General features: G+C 49.6%; 1 protein-coding gene across 3 annotated transcripts in view; it reads left to right on the forward strand.

The window, feature by feature from the left end:
- LOC119953323 (procathepsin L-like) overlaps positions 1-23276 on the forward strand; it is a 73776-nt gene that overhangs the window by 12134 nt on the left and 38366 nt on the right. The window contains exons 2-3 of one of the 3 annotated variants that reach the window (XM_038777483.1): positions 676-726; positions 13549-13698. In XM_038777483.1, coding sequence (XP_038633411.1) covers positions 13567-13698 — 132 coding nt within the window. In that variant the 5' untranslated portion in view covers positions 676-726; positions 13549-13566. Of the gene's footprint in view, positions 1-675; positions 738-13547; positions 13699-23276 lie in introns of those variants that run through there. The other 2 variants (XM_038777481.1, XM_038777482.1) reach the window with 2 other exon arrangements.

Genomic DNA, 23276 nt, shown 5'->3' on the forward strand with positions numbered 1-23276 from the left:
CATTGTGAAACTGATTTGCATCCCACAGATGCAGGCCCAACAGGAATATTCCTCCCACACCAAACTCTCTGCGATGCCAGTGGGGAAACACACTGGCCCAGAACACGCCTAAAACAACAATTTATGCAGAAGTTGGAACTCGTCTGAACAATGCCTGGGGCTGTTCCCAGAGTTCAGGATGGAGCTGCCTTGCAACTCTGGATACTGAAACATCTTTCAGGTGTATATTCCAGCTTCAGTATCATCAAGGAGGTCCATCTTCCAGGTTCAGAATGTTCCTGGGGATCCATCTTTTTTTTCAGGAGGTTCATCTTCTATATTCAATTCTGAGTCAGTGATGTTGGGTGCCTTTTAATCATGGCACCCAGATATGACGGTGGGAATATGCCAACCTACCCTCCTTGTCGCAGATGCTAAACCCCCAGGTGCATAATGAATGAGGTTGGGGCGAGAATTTATGACATGGTTTCCGCTCATCCTCCACAATGGGAAAAATTCCCTGCCCCCGTCATCGCCAGACAGCTTTGTGCACGAGCGGTGGGAGAGGCCACATCTGGAGTGAGACACAGATTGAGTTCTAAACTTGGGAATTTGAAGCAGAGTGCAAATTTAGTGCAGTTCGGGAAGAGGTGTTCTTTGCTTTTTCTCATTGCTTTATAACTTTTAAATCTTCAGAGCGAGTTCTTGTCCTGCTGAAGCTGAGGCTACAAGGGAGAGAGCTGATTGGTAAGGAGTGGGTGAGGTTGGTTAGTCTTTACAACTTTTATTACTTATAATTTGAAAATATGTTTTGTGGTTTATAATCTGTAAGGGCTATAATTGGTAGTAACAAGGACATGGAAAAAAGGGCCACAGAGAATTGGATATAATCCAATCGAAAGCATCTTCCAAAGCTTTAATTTAAAAGGGTAAGTCATGGCAGGAGAACCCAAAGTCTTGGTTTGCTCCTCTTGCCGCATGTGGGAGGCCAGAAACATTTCCACTGCCCAGGGCTAGCATGTGTGCAGGATGTGTCTCTGGCTACAGCTCCTGGAAACCCAGGTTGTGAATCTTGACTGGCAGATGGGGACACTGTGGATCATCTGTGAGAGAGTGTCATTAATAGCATGTATAGAGAAGTGGTATACACCGCAGGCTCAGACTGCGCATCAAGAAGGGAATGGGTGACCACCAGGCAGAGCAAGAGAGCTAGACAGGCAGTGTAGGAATCTCCTGTGGCTATTCCACTGCAAAACAAATATACTGTTTGGATACTGTTGAGGCGAATGGGCACTCATGGGAAAGCAGCAGCAGCCAATTGTGTTGCACCACAATTAGTTCTGCTGAGTGGGGAGGAGTAAAAGTGTGGGAATGCAATAGCTATAGGGGGTTTGATGGTAAGGGGAATAGATGGGCATTTCTGTGGCCGCAAACAAGACTCCAAGATGGTACATTGCCTCCCTGCTGCTAGGGTCAAGGATGCCCAGGAGCGGTTAAAGGACATTCTGGAGGGGAAGGGTGATGAAGCCAGTGGTCATGGTACATATTGATACCAATAACATAAGTAACAGAAAAAGGATGAGGTCCTGAAAGCAGAATATAGGAAGTTCAAAGTTGGCAAGTCAGACCTCAAAGGTAGTGATCTCATGATTACTAGTAGTGCCATGTGCTAGTAAGTGTAGAAATAGTAAGATGCATCATATGAATACATGGCTGAAGAGATGTTGTGAGGGGGAGGGTTTCAGATTCATGGGGCATTGGGACCAGTTCTGGAGGAGGTGGGACCTGTACAAACTGGGGGGGGGGGGGGGGGGGGGGCACATGCTAGAGCAATTACAGAGGGTTTAAATTAAAATGGCAGAAGCGGTGAGGATCTATGTAAGGATTCTGAGCAGGGAGAATCAAGAACAAGAGAAAAAGACCAATCCACCTAGCCCGCACATGCGTTGTGGTGGCAAAACCCACGCAAACACGGGGAGAATGCACAAACGCCACACAGAAAGTGACCCAGTGCCAGGATCGAACCTTGGACCTCGGCGCCTTGAGGCAGCAGTGCTATCCACTGCGCCACCTTGCTGCCCTATCCCAGAGTACTTAAGGAAGTGGCTCTGAAAATAGTGGATCCATTGGTGGTCATTTCCAAAATTTTCCGGACTCTGGAATTGTTCCTACAGATTGGAGGGTAGCTGGTATAATCCGACTATTCAAAAAGGGAGGCAGAGAGTAAACAGGAAATGATACATCAGTGAGTTTAACGTCAGTAGTAAGGATGCTGCTGGAGTCCATTATCAAGGATTTCATAGCACAAGCATTTGGAAAGCAGTGGTGTTATCGGACAAATTCTGCATGAATTTATGAAAGGAAAATCATGCTTGACAAATCTACTTGAATTCTTTGAAGATGTAACCAGTGGTGTTAACCAGAGAGAACCGGTGGATGCAGTTTATTTAGACTTTCAGAAGGCCTTCGACAAGATCTCACACAGCAGATTACTTTGTAAAGTTAAAGCACATGAGATTATGGGTAGTGTCTTGAGATGGATAGAAAGCTGGTTAGAAAACATGAAGCAAAACATTGAAATAAGTGTGTCTTTTTCTGATTGGCAGGCAGTGATTAGTAGGGTACTGCAGGGATCTGTGCTAGGAGCCCAACTGTTCATATTATATATTAATATTTGGAAGGGGGAACTAAATGTTATCTTCAAATTTGCAGATGATACAAAGTTGGGTGGGAGGGGGACCTGAGAGGCGGTTGCAGAGATGCTTCAGCGGGATTTAGACAGGTTGAGTGAGTGGGCAGGTGGATAAATGTGAGGTTATCCGTTACGGTAACAAAAATAGGAAAGCAAATTGTTATTTAAATGGATGTAAAGTAAGAGAGGTGGATACTCAGCAAAACCTTGGTGTCCTCGAACATTAGTCGCTGAAAGTAAGGGCATAGGTACAGCAGTAAAGGAGGCAAATGGTATGTTGGCCTTCATAGCAAAAGGATTTGAGTATAGGAATAGAGATGTTTTACGGCAGTTGTATAGGGCATTGGTGAGGCCACACTTGGAGTATTGTGTGCCGTCTTGGTGTCCTTATCTGAGGAAGGATATTCTTGCTATGGAGGGAGTGCAGAGATGGCTGATTCCTGGGATGAGGGACTGTCATTTGAGGAGAGATTACGTCTGTTAGGATTTTATTCATTGGAGTTTTGAAGAGTGAGAAGCGATCTCATAGAAACTTACAAAATTGGAACACGATTATACAGGGTAGATTCAGAAAAGATGTCTCCGATGGTGGGGACATCCAGAACAAGTTTGAGGATAAGGGTAAACCTTCTGGACTGAGGTGAGGAGAAATGTCTTTACCCAGAGAGTGGTGAATCTGTGGAACTCACTACCACATGAAGTAGTTGAGGCCAAAATGTTGTAGATATAGCTCTTGGAACTAAAGAGATCAAGGGTTATGGAGAGAAGGCGGGATCAGGGTATTAAACTTGATGATCAGCCATGATCATAATGAATGGGGGAGCAGGCTTGAATTGTCTCCTCCTGCTATTTTCTTTGTATGTTTCTATGTTTGAATTAGTTCCAGATGATTCATGCGAAAAAATAGTTGTCACACTAAACCTATTGATTTTGAAACGGGACTGTCAGAAAAGAATGAACCAGCTGGATCTCTTTACTCTTGAAGAAAGGAGATACTTAAAATCATGCAAATTTTTGATACAGTGGTAGAGAGAGAATGTTTCCATTTATGCGGAAGAGCAAATCCAGATGCCAGATGAGAATGTCATCAGTAAGTCCAATGGGGATCTCAGAAAAAACGTACTCATTTGAGTGATGAGTGGATGGAACTCACTACCTCACAGATTGTTTGAAATGAATTGTATCAATGTATTTAATGAGAAGTGAGACAAGCTCTTGAGGGAGAAGGGAATCCAGAGTTAGATTGAAGGATTTAGATGAGGAAATTTGGGAGGAGACTCAAGTGGAGCGTTAACACTGGCATGGACTGGTTGGGACGAATGGCCTGTGTCGGAGCTGTATATTCTACGTCATCCTATGTAACCTGATGTAATGCTTTTAATGATACATCATAGAATCCCTATAGCACAGAAGAAGGTTATTCGGCCCATTGAGCCTGCACTGACCCTCCAAAAGTGCACGCGACATAGGCCCACTCCCCCTCCCTATCCCCGTAACCCCACCAACTCTGCACATCTTTGGACTGTGGGTGAAAACTGGAGCACTCCCCCACCCACTCCTCCGGTGCCCTCAGTGAACCTCGACGAGCTTTGCCCTCCTAGCTCTACCAATACGTCTAAGGGCAAGATCTTCCAGCATCGTTACACTCGCGCTGAAGCGTAAAGAGGCAGGTGAATAGCGGGAAGAGGCCAAAAACGAAATCTGCACCAAACAGATTGCATTGCAACCGGCCTGCTCCCGTAAGCGAATTCGGAATCTCGGCACAGCGTGGCGAGAAACGAATTATCACCACTTAAGCCCCATTTCCATACAATTAATGAGAGCCACCTGTCATCCCACGGCCTTGTGATATTCACCGGCCTCCTTAGCAAGTGCTCACGCTGGCGCTGATTAGTACTCCTTTTTTAAAAACATCAACCTGGAAGAAGGGCTTCTGTAGGAAGCCCAGGAGGTGATTAGCAATCTTTGCTCACAGGGGAGCTGGGTTTGCAACCCCAGTGCTCGGCGGGGCGTGGGGGACCCTCCGCAGGGGTGGGCCACCATGGGAGGTCCGGAGGGGGAGACACTGGAGGGCATCTGGGGGGGGCAACTGCCATTCCGGGGGCAAACCTTGTCCCTGCCCGTCTGCCCCACCGATCACCATAATCACACCGACCGCTGAGGCCTCTGGCTGCGCCGCTGAAGACAATCGCTAATATGGAACTGGCAATCGAGGTAAAGTGAGCATTTGACACATGCCAAGTGCGTTCACATGGATAGGCGGGCCATGTAGCATGTCGGAGTCATTGCTTAGCATTCCGGTCGCACCTTGATGCCGAGACACTGTGTGGGAGTCAGCACTGCACACAGCAGCCAACATCCGAACACCCAGGAGTTGGGAAACAGCTCCCGGGACGCGACCATGACCGAAGGGTGGGTGGGTGCCACGGGGAGGGAGGGTTGCCTGGAGAGACAGGCAAGGGTCGGGGGTCAGCCCGCATTGCGGAAGAAAGTGACAGAGGCATCATAATGTTTGTGCAAAGTGCTGTTTAATGTGATCTGCAATACCGCATTTCCAATAGTCCCGCTTAAGTGCCGCTCGACGTTGTTAGCAGGGGGCTGGTGAGAGCGGTACTAGCGAATCAGCTGGTGAGCCAGCACTCGGGGCAAGAAGCCCATGATGCCTCGTCAAGTGGACAAATGAACCTTGAATATCGTTGCCGGCCTCACTGGGTCGAGCGCCAGGAGACCAATGGCAATTTGTGGGTGGCACGGTAGTACAGTGGTAAGCACTGTTACTTCACAGCTCCAGGGCCCCAGGTTCGATTCCTGGCTTGGGTCACTGTCTGTGCGGAGTCAGCACAATTTCCCTGTGTCTGCGCGGGTTTCCTCTGGGTGCTCCGGTTTCCTCTCACAGTCCAAAGATATACAGGTTAGGTATATTGGCCATGATAAATTACTCTTTAGTGTCCAAATAAAGGTTAGGTGGGGTAACTGGGTTATGGCGATCGGATGGAGGTGTGGGCTCAAGAGGGTGCTCTTTCCGAGAGCCGGTGCAGACTCGATGGGCCGAATGGCCTCCTGCCGCACTGTAAATTCTATGATCCTATGAACTCCTGCTCGCTACAGCGCTTTGAAAGTTTGGCCCAGAGCCTCACCCAATGCTGTCACCGACTGCGCAATGCCTTGGACACATTCACTCATGGTGCCGATGTCATGCACCAGGCTCTTCACTGCAGTCGCCATACTAGCAGTGTTGACCTTGGTGTCACGCATTGCTGGTGCCATCTCCTCCACCCCAGCCTCTGGGACTCCTCCAATCAGCAATGGATCTGCTGGAGTGATGCTGACTTCATCCTCTGAATGTCCAGGTTGCTCCCTATCATCTCCATAAACTCCGGGGACCTCTGTACCACAGTCTCAGCATCAGGCTGGGATCCAGCAGACCTCTGACTGCTGTCTCACCTGGGGGTTCCTGTCTCCACCTGATGTGCATCATCAGCGGTGTGGTGCTCACCAGATTGTGCCCCAGAAGTCTGACCACTAACATGCCCCACCGAGGTGTGTACATGTGCGCTGGTGGGGGATGACAGCTGTGCCACGTCTATGGTGGCATCCACGGAGCTCTCTGCCGACGTGTTCTCCTCTGAGGGAGGGGGCCGTCCGTGATGGATGGTGCCCTCGGCTGGAGGACCTGCGGGAAAATGGACAGTGGGAGGGATGGGTCAGTCAGTAAGGCCTGGTGGTTCCTCACCTCTGCAGCGTCCGCCAGCCTCCGTATGGCTGACCAATCTGTCCTCGGCCACCCAGTCACCTCCAGGGCCTGCTCCTCGAAGGAAGTGAGGATTCTTAAGTCCTGCATACCTCCGCCAGTCGGAGTCCTCTACCGACAATTATAGGAGAGCTTTTCCTGTGGAGACACAAAGAGGGCATCGCTAGCCACATGTGTGGTTCACAGTGGTGGGAGAGAGGGTGTGAGGGAGAGTTGGGGGTGGGGTTGTCGGGGAGGGGGTGGAGGAAGTGCTGGGGGTTGCATGGGGAATTGGGGGTGGTTGCTCCCTTGGGGAAGGTGGCCAATGTTGGTGTCGACTCACTCGTGCTGCTCGGTGTAGATCGTTGGCCTTTTTCCTGCACTGAAGGCCAGTCCTCCTGGTCACACTCCCCTAGCTGACAGCTGCCACCACCTCATTTCAGGCAGCACTGGCTGCCTTGTTGCTGACCCTATGGGACCCTCAAGGGAACAAGGCATCCCTCCTGGCATCCACTGCAACTAGGAGCCTCTCCAGATCTGCATCTTCGAACCTTGAGGCCATTGTTGTGAGCTGGCTGGGGTTGGCTGAGCATAGAACATAGAACATAGAACATTACAGCGCAGTACAGGCCCTTCGGCCCACGATGTTGCACCGTCCTGTGAAACCCCTCTAAAGTCCCTCTACACTATTCCCTTATCATCCATATGCCTATCCAATGACCATTTGAATGCGTTTAGTGTTGGCGAGTTCACTACAGTTGCAGGCAGGGCATTCCACGCCCTTACTACCCTCTGAGCAAAGAACCTACCTCTGACATCTGTCCTATATCTATCTCCCCTCAATTTAAAGCTATGTCCCCTCGTGCTGGACATCACCATCCAAGGAAAAAGGCTCTCACTGTCCACCCTATCTAATCCTCTGATCATCATGTATGCCTCAATTAAGTCCCCTCTTAACCTTCTTCTCTCTAACGAAAACAGCAGCAAGTCCTTCAGCCTTTCCTCATATGATCTTCCCTCCATACCAGGCAACATTCTTGTAAATCTCCTCTGTACCATTTCCAATGCTTCCACATCCTTCCTATAATGTGGCGACCAGAACTGCACACAATACTCAAAATGCGGCCGCACCAGAGTTTTGTACAACTGCAACATGACCGCATGGCTTTGAAACTCAATTCCTCTACCAATAAAAGCTAACACACCGTACGCCTTCTTAACAACCCTCTCAACCTGGGTGGCAACTTTCAGGGACCTATGGACATGGACACCGAGATCTCTCTGCTCGTCCACACTACCAAGAATCTTACCATTAGCCCGGTACTCTGCCTTCCTGTTATTCCTTCCAAAATGAATCACCTCACACTTTTCTGCATTAAACTCCATTTGCCACCTGTCAGCCCAGCTCTGCAGCTTATCTATGTCCCTCTGTAACTTGTAACATCCTTCTGCACTGTCCACAACTCCACCGACTTTAGTGGCATCTGCAAATTTCCTCACCCATCCTTCTACCCCCTCTTCCAGGTCATTTATAAAAATGACAAACAGCAACGGCCCCAAAACAGATCCTTGTGAAATACCACTAGTAACTGGACACCAGTCAGAGCCTTTCCCATCAACCACCACTCTTTGTCTTCTTTCAGCTAGCCAATTTCTGATCCAAACTGCTAAATCACCCTGAATCCCATGCCTCTGTATTTTCTGCAATAGCCTACCATGGGGAACCTTATCAAATGCTTTGCTGAAATCCATATTCACCACATCAACTGCTTTACCCTCATCCACCTGTTTGGTCACGTTCTCGAAGAACTCAATGAGGTTTGTGAGGCAAGACCTTCACAAAACCATGTTGACTATCTCTAATCAAATTATTCCTTTCCAGATGATTATAGATCATATCTCTTATAAACCTTTCCAAGACTTTGCCCACAACAGAAGTAAGGCTCACTGGTCTCTAGTTACCAGGGTTATCTCTACTCCCCTTCTTGTACAAGGGGACAACATTTGCTATCCTCCAGTCCTCTGGCACTATTCCTGTAGACAAAGATTACTTAAAGATCAAAGCCAAAGGCTCAGCAATCTCTTCCCTAGCTTCCCAGAGAATCCTAAAATAAATCCCATCCGGCCCAGGGGACTTATCTATTTTCACACTTTCCAGAATCGCTAACACCTCCTCCTTATGAACCTCAAGCCCTTCTAGTCTAGTAGCCTGTATCTCAGTATTCTCCTCGACAACTTTGTCTTTTTCCTGTGTGAATACTGACGAAAAATACTCATTTTGCACCTCTCCTATCTCCTCGGACTCTACGCACAAACTTCCCACTACTGTCCTTGACTGGCCCTACTCTTACCTTAGTCATTCTTTTATTCCTGACATACCTATAGAAAGCTTTAGGGTTATCCTTGATCCTACCTGCCAAAGACTTCTCATGTCCCCTCCTGGCTCTTCTTTGCTCTCTCTTTAGATCCTTCCTAGCTAACTTGTAACTCTCAAGCGACCCAACTGAACCTTCACGTCTCATCTTCACATAAGCCTCCTTCTTCCTCTTGACAAGTGTTTCAACTGCTTTAGTAACCCATGGTTCCCTCACTCGACCACTTCCTCCCTGCCCAACAGGTACATACTTATCAAGGACACGCAGTAGCTGTTCCTTGAACATGCTCCGCATTTCCATTGTGTCCATCCCCTGCAGTTTTCCTCTCCAGGCGATGCATCCTTAGTCTTGCCTCATCGCATCATAATTGCCTTTCCCCTAGCAATAACTCTTACCCTGCGGTTTATACCTATCCCTTTCCATCGCTAAAGTAAACGTAATCGAATTGTGGTCACTATCACCAAAATGCTCACCTACCTCCAAATCTAACACCTTTCCTGGTTCATTACCCAGTACCAAATCCAATACGGGGCCGCCTCTTGTTGGCCTATCTACATACTGCATCAGGAAACCCTCCTGCACACATTGGACAAAAACGGATCCATCTAAAGTACTCGAACTATAGTGTTTCCAGTCAATATTTGGAATGTTAAAGTCCCCCATAACAACTACCCTGTTATTTTTGCTCCTATCCAGAATCATCTTTGCAATCCTTTCCTCTACATCTCTGGAACTTTTCGGAGGCCTATAGAAAAGCCCTAACAGGGTGACCTCTCCTTTCCTGTTTCTTAACTCAGCCCATACTACCTCAGTATTCGAGTCCTCATCAAATGTCCTCTCAGCCACCGTAATACTGTCCTTGACTAACAATGCCACCCCTCCCCCTCTCTTACCACCTTCCCTGAACTTACTGAAATATCTAAACCCCGGCACCTGCAACAACCATTCCTTGCCCTGCTCTATCCATGTCTCCGAAATGGCCACAACATCGAAGTCCGAGGTACTAACCCATGCCGCAAGCTCACCCACCTTATTCCGGATGCTCCTGGCATTGAAGTAGACACACTTTAGACCACCTTCCTTTCTGCTGGTACACTCCTGCAACTTTGAAACCTCACTCATGATCTCACTACTCTCAGCTTCTTGTGTAGTGGAGCTACAATTCAGGTTCCCAATCCCCTGCTGAACTAGTTTAAACCATCCTGAAGAGCATTAGCAAACCTCCCCCCGAGGATATTAGTACCCCTCTGGTCCAGGTGTAGACCATCCCGTTTGTAGAGGTGCCACCTACCCCAGAATGAGCCCCAATTGTCCAGGAATCTGAAACCCTCCCTCCTGCACCATCCCTGCAGCCACGTGTTCAACTGCTCTCTCTCCCTATTCCTCGACTCGCTAGCACGTGGCACGGGTAACAACCCAGAGATAATAACTATTTTTGTTCTAGCTCTAAGTTTCCACCCTAGCTCCCTGAATTCCTGCCTTACATCCCTATCCCTTTTTCTACCTATGTCGTTGGTACCTATGTGGACCACGACTTCGGGCTGCTCCACCTCCCCCTTAAGGATCCCAAAAACACGATCTGAGACATCGCGGACCCTGGCACCTAATAGGCAACACACCAACCGCGAGTCTCTCTCGTTCCCACAGAATCTCCTATCTGTCCCCCTAACTATGTAGTCTCCAATGACTAATGTTCTACTCCTTTCCCCCCTTCCCTTCTGAGCAACAGGGACAGACTCTGTGCCAGAGACCTGTACCCCATGGCTGACCCCTGGTAAGTCATCCCCCCAACTGTATCCAAAGCGGTATACCTGTTACTAAGGGGAACGACCACAGGGGATCCCTGTACTGACTGCTTAAGTGCAGCTTAAGTGCTGCTTGACCTTGTTGGCAGGGAGCTTATGGGCGCGGTCCTGGCGAATCGGCTGGTGAGCCTTCATTTGCGACGAGAAGTTCGTGAGGCTTCGTTAAGTGGGCCAATGAACTTTGAAATGCATTGCCAGCCTTGCTGGGCTGAGGACCAAGAAGCTCGTGACAATTCCCCCTCTCTACCACACGGAAAGAGCTTTCGGGAGAATTGCGCCCTTGCTGGTGGTTAAACCAGTCAGAAACTCCCCAGGGCCCAGAAAGGTGACTAAGTGTCATTGAATGGCGGTGGGGAACTACCTGGCAGAGCCGGCGCAAAACTTCCTGGACAATCCGCCACAAATTAACTTAGACATTTTTTGGAAGAATCTGGCCCCAAGTGTCATTCCAGGCGGGAATCGCGGGGTCATTCTCGCCATTGGGATGGGCGCAATACAGATTGTAGTTCACCCACCGTTAGTATTTAAATATATGCATATCAGAAAGCACACTAGCCAGCCCGCCATCACCGATTTTGGTGCACCACTTTCAAAGGTAGCCCCGATCCCAGCATTCAGGGAAAGGCCTACCTCCCCCACTTAACAGACATTTTAACCCTTCGCTGACAAGTGGTGCACACCCAACCCCTGAGCAAAGTGGAACATCCTTCCCCCAATACTAAAATAATGGATCACCTCTCCCCACAAATGACACAGGCATGTTGGTGACCAGAAGCCATCCTCTTCAGGTCCTTTCTCAGCCATCCTCAGGCCCACCTTCAGGCCACATCCCTTGGCAGTGCCAATGGTGCACTTCCCCTGGCACCTTGGCACTGATTTGCGAGCACTTACACCCTGACCTGGCACATTGGATCCCGAGGGGGGCAAGTAGGTAGGTCCAATGCCCATGTGTCCCTCTGCTGGTACCAAGCTGCAGGTGGTGGGTCCCCAAAGGTCCCTGAGGGTTGGGCTGGCTCAGGTTGGGGACAACAATGGACCTTGGGCATCTCACCTAGGATGGCTATCTCATGGCAGCAGGGTAGCATGGTGGTTAGCATAAATGCTTCACAGCTCCAGGGTCCCAGGTTCGATTCCCGGCTGGGTCACTGTCTGTGTGGAGTCTGCACGTCCTCCCCCTGTTTGCGTGGGTTTCCTCCGGGTGCTCCGGTTTCCTCCCACAGTCCAAAGATGTGCGGGTTAGGTGGATTGGCCATGCTAAATTGCCCGTAGTGTCCTAATAAAAGTAAGGTTAAGGGGGGGGGTTGTTGGGTTACGGGTATAGGGTGGATACGTGGGTTTGAGTAGGGTGATCATGGCTCGGCACAACATTGAGGGCCGAAGGGCCTGTTCTGTGCTGTACTGTTCTATGTTCTATGTTCTATGGCTGGGATGCCCCTTCTAGCCCTGGGAAACCTGAAGATCAGCATTTGATTTCAGACAGCTCTCTGGTCATAATTTCCATTCTTATCTGGGTACTATGAACACTTAAGTGGCCGGGTCACTTTAATCAGCATGTCCCCTGGACACCAGGAAGGTTCCCAAATCACATTAGCATTCCATTCTGCGGAAGGGATTCCCTTTCTCTCAGATGCTGGAGGTGTGAGAAGACCCCTTGAACTGACAGAAGTCAGTCTCACTCAGGGGATTCCCTTTTGGTGCTGTCTGAGCAGCAGGTGCAGCGTGGCAACTTTGAACTGCTCTGCTTTGTCATGATATGCACTCATGCACATAATGAGATACAGACAGACAGTGACAGACACCCAGTACAGCCAATCAACACACAGGACAGAACACAACCAATCAACAGGCAGAACACTAGAGGGGGTTTCCCGCTATAAAACACACGAGGCATCAACACTCTGCCTCTTTCCATTGGTGACAACTGTAGTGACAGTCAGGGTGTATATATCAGTTAGAACTTTCTACACGTGGCTCAGAGCTAGTCTGGTCTAGTTAGTTACAGTAAGCACGCTTCGATTAGTAGAGTATCAAACCCACAGTGAACTGTGTGCACTGCTCAACAAATTCAATAAAGTGTATTGAACCAACATTAGTTTGAAGTCTATTTTCAAGTACAACTGCATCCAGTTGCAGTCCTTGTTACCCCAGGGTGAATAACATGACATGCTTGACAGCTGCATATCAAACAGTTCATTGTTAATACAAGCCAGGAGGCCTCAGGTACTTTCCCTATCTCCACAGCTGCTCACTCAGACCCACGCATGGCTGTGGGACTGGAATCACATCGAGGTGAGTGTCAGTAAGTGTGGTCATTTCAGGAAGAAAGGACATTCAGTGAAAATGATTTTTAAAGGAATCCAACAGGGTTTTGGTCACTTTAATGTCTGCAAAGAGAGACACCAGCATTCCTGACCAGAATGGAGTTACTGTCCCATCAATCACATCTGGAGATCACAATTTTACTGAAAACGGATCTTTTGTTTGTTGTTAAAAAAACACCAGAGAGGGATTTGTTCACATTATTTCCTCAATGAGGAGTTTATGTCTCTGAAGTGTGATCCCAGTAACATCTCCATGAAACTCTGACTGTAGTTGAGCTGTCAACACCCTGAGTCCGAGATTAGAATGCTGCCACTGAGCGAGGGACATTCACCACATCAGTACAACTTAGTGTTTACATGATTTCATCATAACCTGTTATTTCTGATAACATGTCCAACATAATTTAACTTTGCGAAAAATTTATCGGCATGATGATTCCAATCCACAGAATATGACCATGAAATATTTTTTTCTGCTCAGTGAAGCTCAAGTGTAAAACAGTGAGTGATTGAAAACTGATTGAGGAGGATATTATTTATATATTGTGTTATGTTTACAGAATAATTTTACCAAACTGCAATTTTCCCAGTGATCTGTGAATATTGGCCACTCCATGTCTGATGCCATTTGTTTTGCTCCATTAAGTTATCCATTAGGTCCATCATGAAGCTCTCTCTGTTTCTGGGCTGTGTGCTGCTGTCGATTCTGGTTGTAGCTTCAGGCCACACATTTGATTCAACACTGGATGAAGACTGGAAGAGCTGGAAATCACAATATGAGAAGCAGTACACCGAGGTAAAAGGGGAATTTGTCCTAGTGTGGAGCCTATTCCAAATATTCAGCTGACTGTGAAGGGGGAGGAATTCCACACACTTGGTAAATCATTGAGTATTCTAATTTGGAGTAAAAGTGGGAGAGGTGGCTTCCCTGTCGACTGGAATGGATATGTGATACGAAACATCTAACTTACCCAGGTGGCATGGATATGGTCATTCATCATCTCCCCATACTGGGTGAGAGAAACCAAATATCACCCATTTCCATACTATTAATGAGAGCAACCCCATATCCAATGGCCTCCTGTCATTCAGCGGCCTTCCCAGCGATTGCTCACGCTGGCCCTGATTAGTACTCATTTTGAAAAAGTTGAAACTGACGGAAGGGCTTCTGTGGGGAGCCGAGGAGGGGAGTAGCCATTTTCGTTCACAGGCAAAGAGCACGGGGCAGCTGGGCTTGCCACCTCAGTGGGGGGTGGGGGGATCCTCGGCTGGAGGTCCCTCCGCAGGAATGGGCCGCCATGGGGGAGGTGTGGAGGATGCGCTGGGGGTGCAACTGGGGGGGGGGGGCAACTGCTCGTGGCACCACCATGCCAATCCCTGGGACATGTGTACCCATTCCGGGAGCAACCCTTGTCCCTGCCCATCTGCCCCATCGAACACTCATATCCCCCACCGAGTGACGAGGCCTCTGGCATGCGCAGCTGAATGCTATTGCTAATAGAGAACTGGCAATCGTGGTTAAGAGAGCACCTCCCACATGCCGAGTGGATTCCCGTGGTGGGCGGGCCATGTAGCATGTGGGGCTCATTGCCGAGCATCCCAATCACACCTTGAAGCCTGGACACTGCTTCAACACTGCAGGAGGCAACATCACACATGCAGCAGCCAACATCCGAACACCCAGGTCGCAACTCCGGGGACATGTCCACGGCCGGAGGGTGGGTGAGCGCCATAGGGAGTTGGGGGGGAGGGGGAATGCCTGGTGAGATGGGCAAAGGGTCCGGGAGTCAGCCCGCATTGTGGAAGGAAGTGACAGAGACATTATCATGGTTGAGTAAAAAAGGTTTTTAATGTGTAATAGAAGTCCCCACTCTCCCGATGGTGCCACCCTCCACCTCTCAACCACAACCCATTCCCACTCAGAGATCCTCAACGTGCTTGGCCCTCCCAGCTCTGCCACTATGACTATGTGTTCCCCAGGTTGCACATCAGAGGTTGGGGCAGCCAGCTGCTTACATCGTCCCGTGGCCTTCGATGCCACTAGCGGGCATCATCTGGGGGCTCTGGGGACGGAGAGCCCGGGCTCACTTGTCGTGCTGTCCTATTCCGTCTTCTGACTTTGAGACACTGTCTCATCAGAGGGGTGGAATTCAGGGGAGATGGTCTCCATCGCCACTCCATGGGATGGGTCTGGGTTGGCACACAGCTGCCCCTTCTCCTGATCAGTGCTCATAGGGCCCTGAGGTTCACCTTGGGATGGAGGGACAGCTGGTTCAAGCCCCGGCTGCCACTGCATCATTTGGCTCTGCCAGACCCGGTGGTTCCCATGGTCTGCACCAGAGTTTCCACACCTTCAGCAATGCTCCTCAGTAACCGGGCCATGCTCTGTCGTACCTCAGCCATGCTCACCTGCAACTGGGACAAGCTCCGTAGCGCCTCAGCCATGCCCATCTGACAGCAGTGTGATGCTCACCAGATTGTACCCCAGAAGCCTGCCCACTCACATGTCCCACCGAGGTGTGTGTATCTGCGCTGGTGGAGGGTTGGGATGACAGCTGTGCCGCGACTATGGTTGCATCCTCAGGGCTCTCCTCCGAGGTGTTCTCCTCGGGGTCAGGAGAGGGAGCCAACCAGGATGGGCTGGAGCCATCGGCTGGAGGACCTGCGGGAGAACAGAGATGTGGTCAGTGGGAGGGATAGATCAGTCAGTGAGGCAATCACTACTCACCTTTGACAGGTCCTCTGGGTGGAGCCGGGTGGTTACTTACTTCTGCAGCGTCCGCCAGCCTCCGCTTTGGTGACCATCCTCGTCCACCCCGGTCACCCTCAGGTTCCGCTACTCGAAGGAGTTGAGGATTCTTAAGTCTGGCACTCTTCGCCAGTCTGGCCCTCTCCCGAGAGTTATGGGAGAGCTTTTCCTGAGGAGACACAGAGGGGGCATTGTCAGTCAAGTGGTGGGAAGGGGGTTGTGAAGGAAAGATTTGGGGGGGCGGGGTTGATGAGGGAGGGTGTGGGGGAAGGGTTGCTGGTTGCATAGGGAGTTGGAGTGTGGAAGCTCCCTTTGGGGGGGGGGGGTGGTTGGGCGGTGAAGGGCATTGGTGTCGATTCACTCGTGCTGCCCATTGAAGGTCAGTCCTCCTGGTCACACTACTAGAGCTCACAGCAGCGACCACCTCATCCCAGGCAGCACTGCCTGTCTTGTGGCTGGCTCTCCTGCCAAGTAACATTGCAAACCCATTGTGTTGAGTTAATTATCACTAACGACAACAGCAATCTCACTCCAACGATGGAACGTCTGCCCACGGTGGGGGCTCATCGGCATCATTCATGAAAGGTTTGGAAAATGATGTTACTGGCAAGTTCACCTCCACACGGGCCTCCATGGAGAGAGGGTACTTGGAAGCTCGTGGGCCAGGGAGCTGGCTATGGAGCTCGGGGTGCTGAAGGCAGCAGCAGGCATTGCTGCACAGGGTACCTGGCAGCCAAACAGTAATGCGTGTACAAGTTGGTGGGCTGAATGGTGGGAGGGGCCGATGGGCAAGGTATTTGGGTTGGAGGGGGTGATTGTGGGTAAGAGCTGGCAGGGTTGTTAGCTCATAGTGGGAGAGCCAGTGATGGGGGCAAAGGCAGGGGCAGAGGATCTTCGAGAGAAGGGAGAATGAGTTATTCGCTGAAGAGGGGAAGGGCTCTGTCATGTGAGTGTCCCTTTAAGAATTGTTTTGTCTCTTATCATGTGACTTGTAGCACTTTGGGCTGTGACTGTCAGGTGAGAGGATTTTTTTTAAAGATTCAATTTCAGTTTGACTGCTTTACCTATTCCTCCTGGTACACATGAGTAAACTTTACCCACATAAGTAAATTCTTTAAAGAGATCTGCCACTTTCTTATCAATCACCTCTTGATCAGACTGGACGTTCTTTTGCACCTGCTTCACTTCAACTGGGCTTTCCTTTACCATTTTAATGATCACTGTTTTATCCTGTTTTACCACATCAGCCTCCAGAGTGCTTTTCTTAAACCACCAACACTGTGACTTTTCATAGCCTAGTTTATTGCAGTAAAAACACTTTAAACATTTCATGTCTCTTCCACCCTCCTGGATTCCTTTTTTAATCTCAGGTACACTATCCTCATTATCTCCCATCAGATCTCCTTTACCTTTACCACTTGAGTATTTCTCTTTTCCCCAGTTTCTATCCCTCAGAGGCTGAAACTGATGTCGGAAACCAAACTTTGATTTATGAACTAATTCATAATCATCTGTCATTTCTGCTGCTAATCTCGCACTTTTAACCCTCTGTTCTTCCACGTGAGTTCTCACTACATCAAGAATTGAATTTTTAAACACCTCCATAATTATAATTTCTCAGGGTGGCACATGGCACAGTGGTTAGCACTGCAGCCTACGCCACTGAGGACCCGGGTTCGAATCCCAGCCCTGGGTCACTGTCCGTGTGGAGTTTGCACATTCTCCCTGTGTCTGTGTGGGTTTCACCTCCACAACCGAAAGATGTACAAGTTAGATGGATTGGCCACGCTAAATTGCCCCTTAATTGGAGAAAAAAATAATTGGGAACACTAAATTTATATATTTTTTAATTATAATTTATCTAAGAGCTTCATATGTTTGGGACTGTATTCTCCAATTTTGAGGCAATGTCCCCACACCTGCGTGGGAACGGTGGCGTCTTACAACATAAAAAATGGCGTAAAATGGCCACCGATCCTCTGTTTGGCTGAGTGCCAGCATCAAGGCAGCGTAGAGCACCCGCTCTAGCCGGAGAATTTCTGGATCCATGGCTGCGCCTGTGACCACCCCTCAACAGTACCCCCAGCCCCTGGCAAATTCCCCTTCGCCCACGGATCGGCCCTCCCCCGACTGTGGCGATGCTGGATAGAGTCGGCAGCCGCCATGCTGAGTTCCCAACGGATGAGACCACACGGATCAACGCTGTCGGGAACTCGGCCGGTCGGGGCCAGAGCATCAGGTGGCGGGCCTCAGGCAATGTCCTGAGGCCGTCGATACGTCACGTGGCGTACTCTCTGAGTACGCTGCTTTGGACGGGGCATAACATCGTGAAAGCAGCACCGCCCCAATTCGGTCGTGAACGGGGATTCTCCGGCTGATTGCCGAACTCGATTTTGGTGTCAGCGACTGGAGAATCCCACCCCAGGTCTATTTTCAAAGCCCTTATCCACCTATCAAAATTGAACTGTTTGATCCTTTCAAACTCGATGTATGTTTGACCAGGTTCTTTCCTTAATTTTCTAAACCTTTGTCTGTAGGCTTCAGGCACTAGTTCATATGTACCTAAGATGGACTTTTCACCTCCTCATACGTCCCAGATAACTCCTCTGATAGTGATGCAAACACTTCACTCGCTCTACCTACCAACTTTGTTTGAATCAGCAATACCCACATGTCCTGTGACCATTTCATTTGCTTATCCACCTTCTCAAATGAAATGAAAAAGGCTTCTCCATCCTTCTCATCAAACCTTGGCAATGCTTGGACATATTTAAATAGATCCCCACCAATCCTTCAACTGAAAAGCTCTTGCTCTTTCTCACTATCTTCATCGCTATCCTCAGACTGTACTTTTCTCTTTACCTCCGCCAATTTTAACTAATGTTCACACTTCATGGCCAGTTTCTGAAGTTCAAAGTCTCTCTCTTTTTCTTTTTTCTCGCTCTCCTTTCCTTTTTCTCTGATCTGTACCTCCCTTTCTCTCGCTTTTTGTTCGGCTAGGGCTATTCTTTCTTTTTTACTTTCCTCTTTCTCCTTTTGAATGAAAACAAAAATTGCTTATTGTCACAAGTCGGCTTCAAATGAAGTTACTGTGAAAAGCCCCTAGTCGCCACATTCCGGCGCCTGTTCGGGGAGGCTGGTACTGGTACCTCCCTTGCTCACGCTTTTTGTTCTGCTGGGGCTGTTCTTTCTTTTTCCCTTTCCTCTCTCTCCTTTTCTATTCCCCTCATTTTGAATGCAAGCTGCTTTAATTCTTTTTCCGGTTCAAGCTGCTTTACCTGTAATTGAATTCTCGCTATTTCCAATGATTCTGACTGTGTCCCAGGCAATTTTAAATGCTCAGATATCACAGCAACTAGCTCTTCTTTCTGTACTTTGTCAGGCAATGTTAGAATCGCTCGAGAGTCTCTCGTGCGCGTACTGCGTGGCGCTGCTCGGGGGCCATTAACAGAGGCCCTCCCCCCACCCCCGCTATTCTCCATGAAAATCTGGCCGAGTTCCCGATGGCGTGGTTCTTCACTGAGCATGTTAACTCTAGTAGAGAGGCATGACAACAATTCACATTTCTTTCAAACCTTTTGCCTGGGACCCATTTTTACCAACCGGCTATCCTTTGGGACCCACACCAGCCGACCTTCGCGATCCTGAGTCTGAAAATTATTGCACTAGTCTATTCACAGTGATCAAGTTTAAGTGACCATCCTGAGGCTGGAATCTTCAGCTGCTGGGCCTCTGCCTTCCTAGGGACTCTGGGAAAGGAAACCTGGGCTAGGAGTTGGGTGGGTGTTCAGTAAACAGGGCAACTAACCCTTTGTGCACTGACTTCCTATTCGCTGAGTTCCATGTTCCATGTTTTCCCTGCATCATTCTCCTAGAGGGCGAGCACATACCTTCCAAACCCATGACCACTACCATGTAGAAGGATAAGAGCAGCAGATACATGGGAACCACACCACCTGGAGGTTCCTCTCCAAGTCACTCACCACCCTGTCTGGGAAATATAATGCCATTCCTTCACTGTCCCTCGGGCAAAATCCTGGAACTCCCTCCCTAACAGCACAGTGGCTGTACTCAACTAAAGGGTTGCAGCAGTTCAAGAAGGCAACTCATTACCACCTTGTGATGGGCAACTATGGATGGGCAAGAAATACTGGCCTAACCAACGATGCTCAGATCCCATAAATGAAGTCTCGCATTCAAAGTATCATCTTGCATCTTTGACTTTGTCTATATATATGTTTCTTGAACCAACCTCTTCAGTCGTCTGAGGAAGCAGCAGTGCTCCGAAAGCTAGTAATTTGAAACAAACCTGTTGAACTTTAACCTTGCGTTTTAAGACTTTTTACTGTGCTCACCCCAGTCCAACGCCGGCATCTCCACATCAGAACTCTGCTAGGTACAGGATATATATTCGACTACTCTATGGTGCCATCTAGTGTTGACAGACATGAAGATCACCTTGTTAACCCTTTAAACTCCGGACACTATACATACAGCACCCAAATCGCCTCTCCTGCCCCCTTGCCTGGATCGCGAACATCTCACTTTTCCCCATGTTCAATTTATAACCCGAAAACCGGCCAAATTCCCCCAGAATCCTCATAATTTCTTTAATCCCTTCTAGTGGGTCCGAAACATATAGGAGCAGGTCATCTGTGTATAGCAAGACTCTGTGTTCCATTCCCCCCCGGACCAGCCCCTTCCAGCCCCCTGAGGCTCTCAATGGAATTGCCAGCAGCTCTCTGGCCAGCGCAAACAGCAGTGGGAAGAGGGGGCATCCCTGTCTCGTCCTCCGGTGCAGCCTGAAATAGTCCGATGTTGACCTATTTATTCATATGGGAGCCATGGGAGCCTGATGCAGCAGTCTGACCCAGTCAATGAAGCCCCGCCCAAATCTAAACCGCCCCAGTACCTCGCATAGATATTCCCATTCCACCCGATCAAATGCCTTCTCTCGATCCATTGCGACCACTACCTCCACGGCCCTACCCTCTGGGGGCATCATGATCACATTCAGCAATCTTCTTATGTTTACCGCCAACTGCCTACCCTTAACGAATCCCGTCTGGTCCTCCCCAATCACGTCTGGAACGCAGTCTTCAATCCTAGAGGACAAGATTTTGGCCAACAGTTTGGCGTCTATATTTAGTAGGGAGATCGGTCTGGAGGACCAGCATAGCTCCGGGTCCTTGTCCCACTTCAGGATCAATGATATAATGGCCTGTGACATCGTCGGGGGAAGCCCCCTTCTCTCCCTTGCCTCATTAAATGTCCACATCAACAGCTACCCCAATATCCCAGAGAACTTTTTATAAAACCCCACTGGATACCCGTCTGGCCCCGGGGCTTTACCCGACTGCATGGCCTTCAGCCCATCTGCTATTTCCTCCAACCCAATCGGGGCCCCCAGACCTTCTACCAACCCTTCATCCACCTTCAGGAACCTCAGCCCCTCTAAGAATTGCCTCATCCCCTCCGGCCCAGCTGGGGGTTCCGACTCATACAGCCTGCTGTAAAACTCCTTAAACGCCTTATTAACCCCTGCTGAATCTCCAACCAGGTTCCCATCCCCGTCCCTTACTTTCCAATCTCCCTGGCTGCCTCCCTCTTTCTGAGCTGCTGCCCGAGCATTCTGCTGACCTTCTCTCCATATTCATAAATCGCTCCCCTCGCCTTCCTCAGTAGCTGCCTTCCCTGTAGTTAACAAGACAAACACGACCTGTAACCTCCGTCGCTCCCTTCGAACCCCTGCCTCTGGGGTCTCCGCATACCTCCTGTCGAACTGCAGTATCTCCTTTATCAGTTGGTCCATCTCTGCTTTGTCTCCCTTCTCCCTGTGTGCCTGTATCGAGATCAGCTCCCCTCTGACCGCTGCCTTCAATGCCTCCCAGACCACCGCCGCTGACCACATGCCGCAGCACGGTAGCATGGTGGTTAGCATAAATGCTTCACAGCTCCAGGGTCCCAGGTTCGATTCCCGGCTGGGTCCCTGTCTGTGCGGAGTCTGCACGTCCTCCCCGTGTGTGCGTGGGTTTCCTCCGGGTGCTCCGGTTTCCTCCCACAGTCCAAAGATGTGCGGGTTAGGTGGATTGGCCAGGCTAAATTGCCCGTAGTGTCCGAAAAAGTAAGGTTAAGGGGGGAGTTGTTGGGTTACGGGTATAGGGTGGATACGTGGGTTTGAGTAGGGTGATCATGGCTCGGCACAACATAGAGGGCCGAAGGGCCTGTTCTGTGCTGTACTGTTCTATGTTCTATGTTCACCCGTATCGTTGACTTCCAGGTAGTTCTGAATACATTTCCTCAGCCGCCCACACAGCTCTTCATCCACTAAAAGTCCCACGTCCAGCCTCCAGTGCGGGCACTGGCTACTCTCCTTGCTAACCTGTAGGTCGGCCCAGTGCGGGGCATGGTCCGAGATCATGATCGCTGAATACCCAGTGTCCATTACCCCCATCAGTAAAGACCTGTTCAGAATAAAAAAGTCAATCCGGGAGTACACTTTATGCACATGTGAGTAGAAGGAGAATTCCTTCACTCTCTGCCGTCCAAATCTCCATGGATCCACCCCCTCTATTTGCTCCATAAACCCCTTTAGCTCCTTTGCCATTGCTGGCACCCTGCCTGTCCTTGAGCTCGACCGGTCTAGCCCAGGGTCAATGACTGCGTTAAAGTTCCACACCCATGACCAACTTGTGCGAATCCAGGTCCGGGATCTTCCCCAACATCCTCTTTAGAAACTCTACATCATCCCAATTTGGCGCGTACACATTCACGAGTACCACCAGCAGCCCCTCCAGCTTCCCACTAACCATAATGTAACGGCCTCCCACATCCGCAACTATTCTTCCCGCCTTGAATGACACTCGCTTGTTAATCAGGATCGCGACCCCTCTAGTCTTAGAGTCCAGCCCCAAGTGGGAAAACCTGTCCGACCCATCCCTTCCTTAATCTAATCTGATCAGTTACTCTAAGGTGCATCTCCTATAACATTACCACGTCCGCCTTCAATCCCCTCAAATGTACGACTACGTATGCCCTCTTTACCGGCCCATTTAGCCCTCTTATGTTCCATGTGACCAGCCTGGTTGGGGGGCTTATCGCACGCCCCCTCCCCCCCTCGCCGATCAGTCATCACCTTTCTTGGGCTAGCCTCCAGCCCGCGCCCCACACATCCACCAGCCCACACCCAGGCAGCCTCCACCCCGACCTCCTTTTAGTCCCACAGAAAAACTCCCTCCCCCGTCAGCAGAACCTTTCCCCCTCCCCGCCTAGCAACAGCCCTATGTAAAACAACCCCTTCAATAAGCATAACACCTGTTCACCCCCCCCACTGCGCTTCCGTGAGCTAGCCCGCCCAGCTAGCTAGGTGACCCCCGCCCATGGCATCAGACATTCTCCCACCTATTGTTCCCCCCCTCCCCCGCTAGGACACACATATGCAAAAGAAAAACAATCCCAACACAATTGCCCGGAAGAAACACGAAAAAAAGAATTCAAACAGAAGATCCGACATCTAACATTCACACTTCCATCCCCCATCAGTGCAAATGCAAACTTTAACTCACTCAGCTCTGCAACAGGCCCCAAATCAATACCAAAGCCAATACAATTAACATCCGAAAAAC

The sequence above is a fragment of the Scyliorhinus canicula genome, chromosome 18 (assembly GCF_902713615.1).
Source record: "Scyliorhinus canicula chromosome 18, sScyCan1.1, whole genome shotgun sequence".
NCBI lineage: Eukaryota > Metazoa > Chordata > Chondrichthyes > Carcharhiniformes > Scyliorhinidae > Scyliorhinus > Scyliorhinus canicula.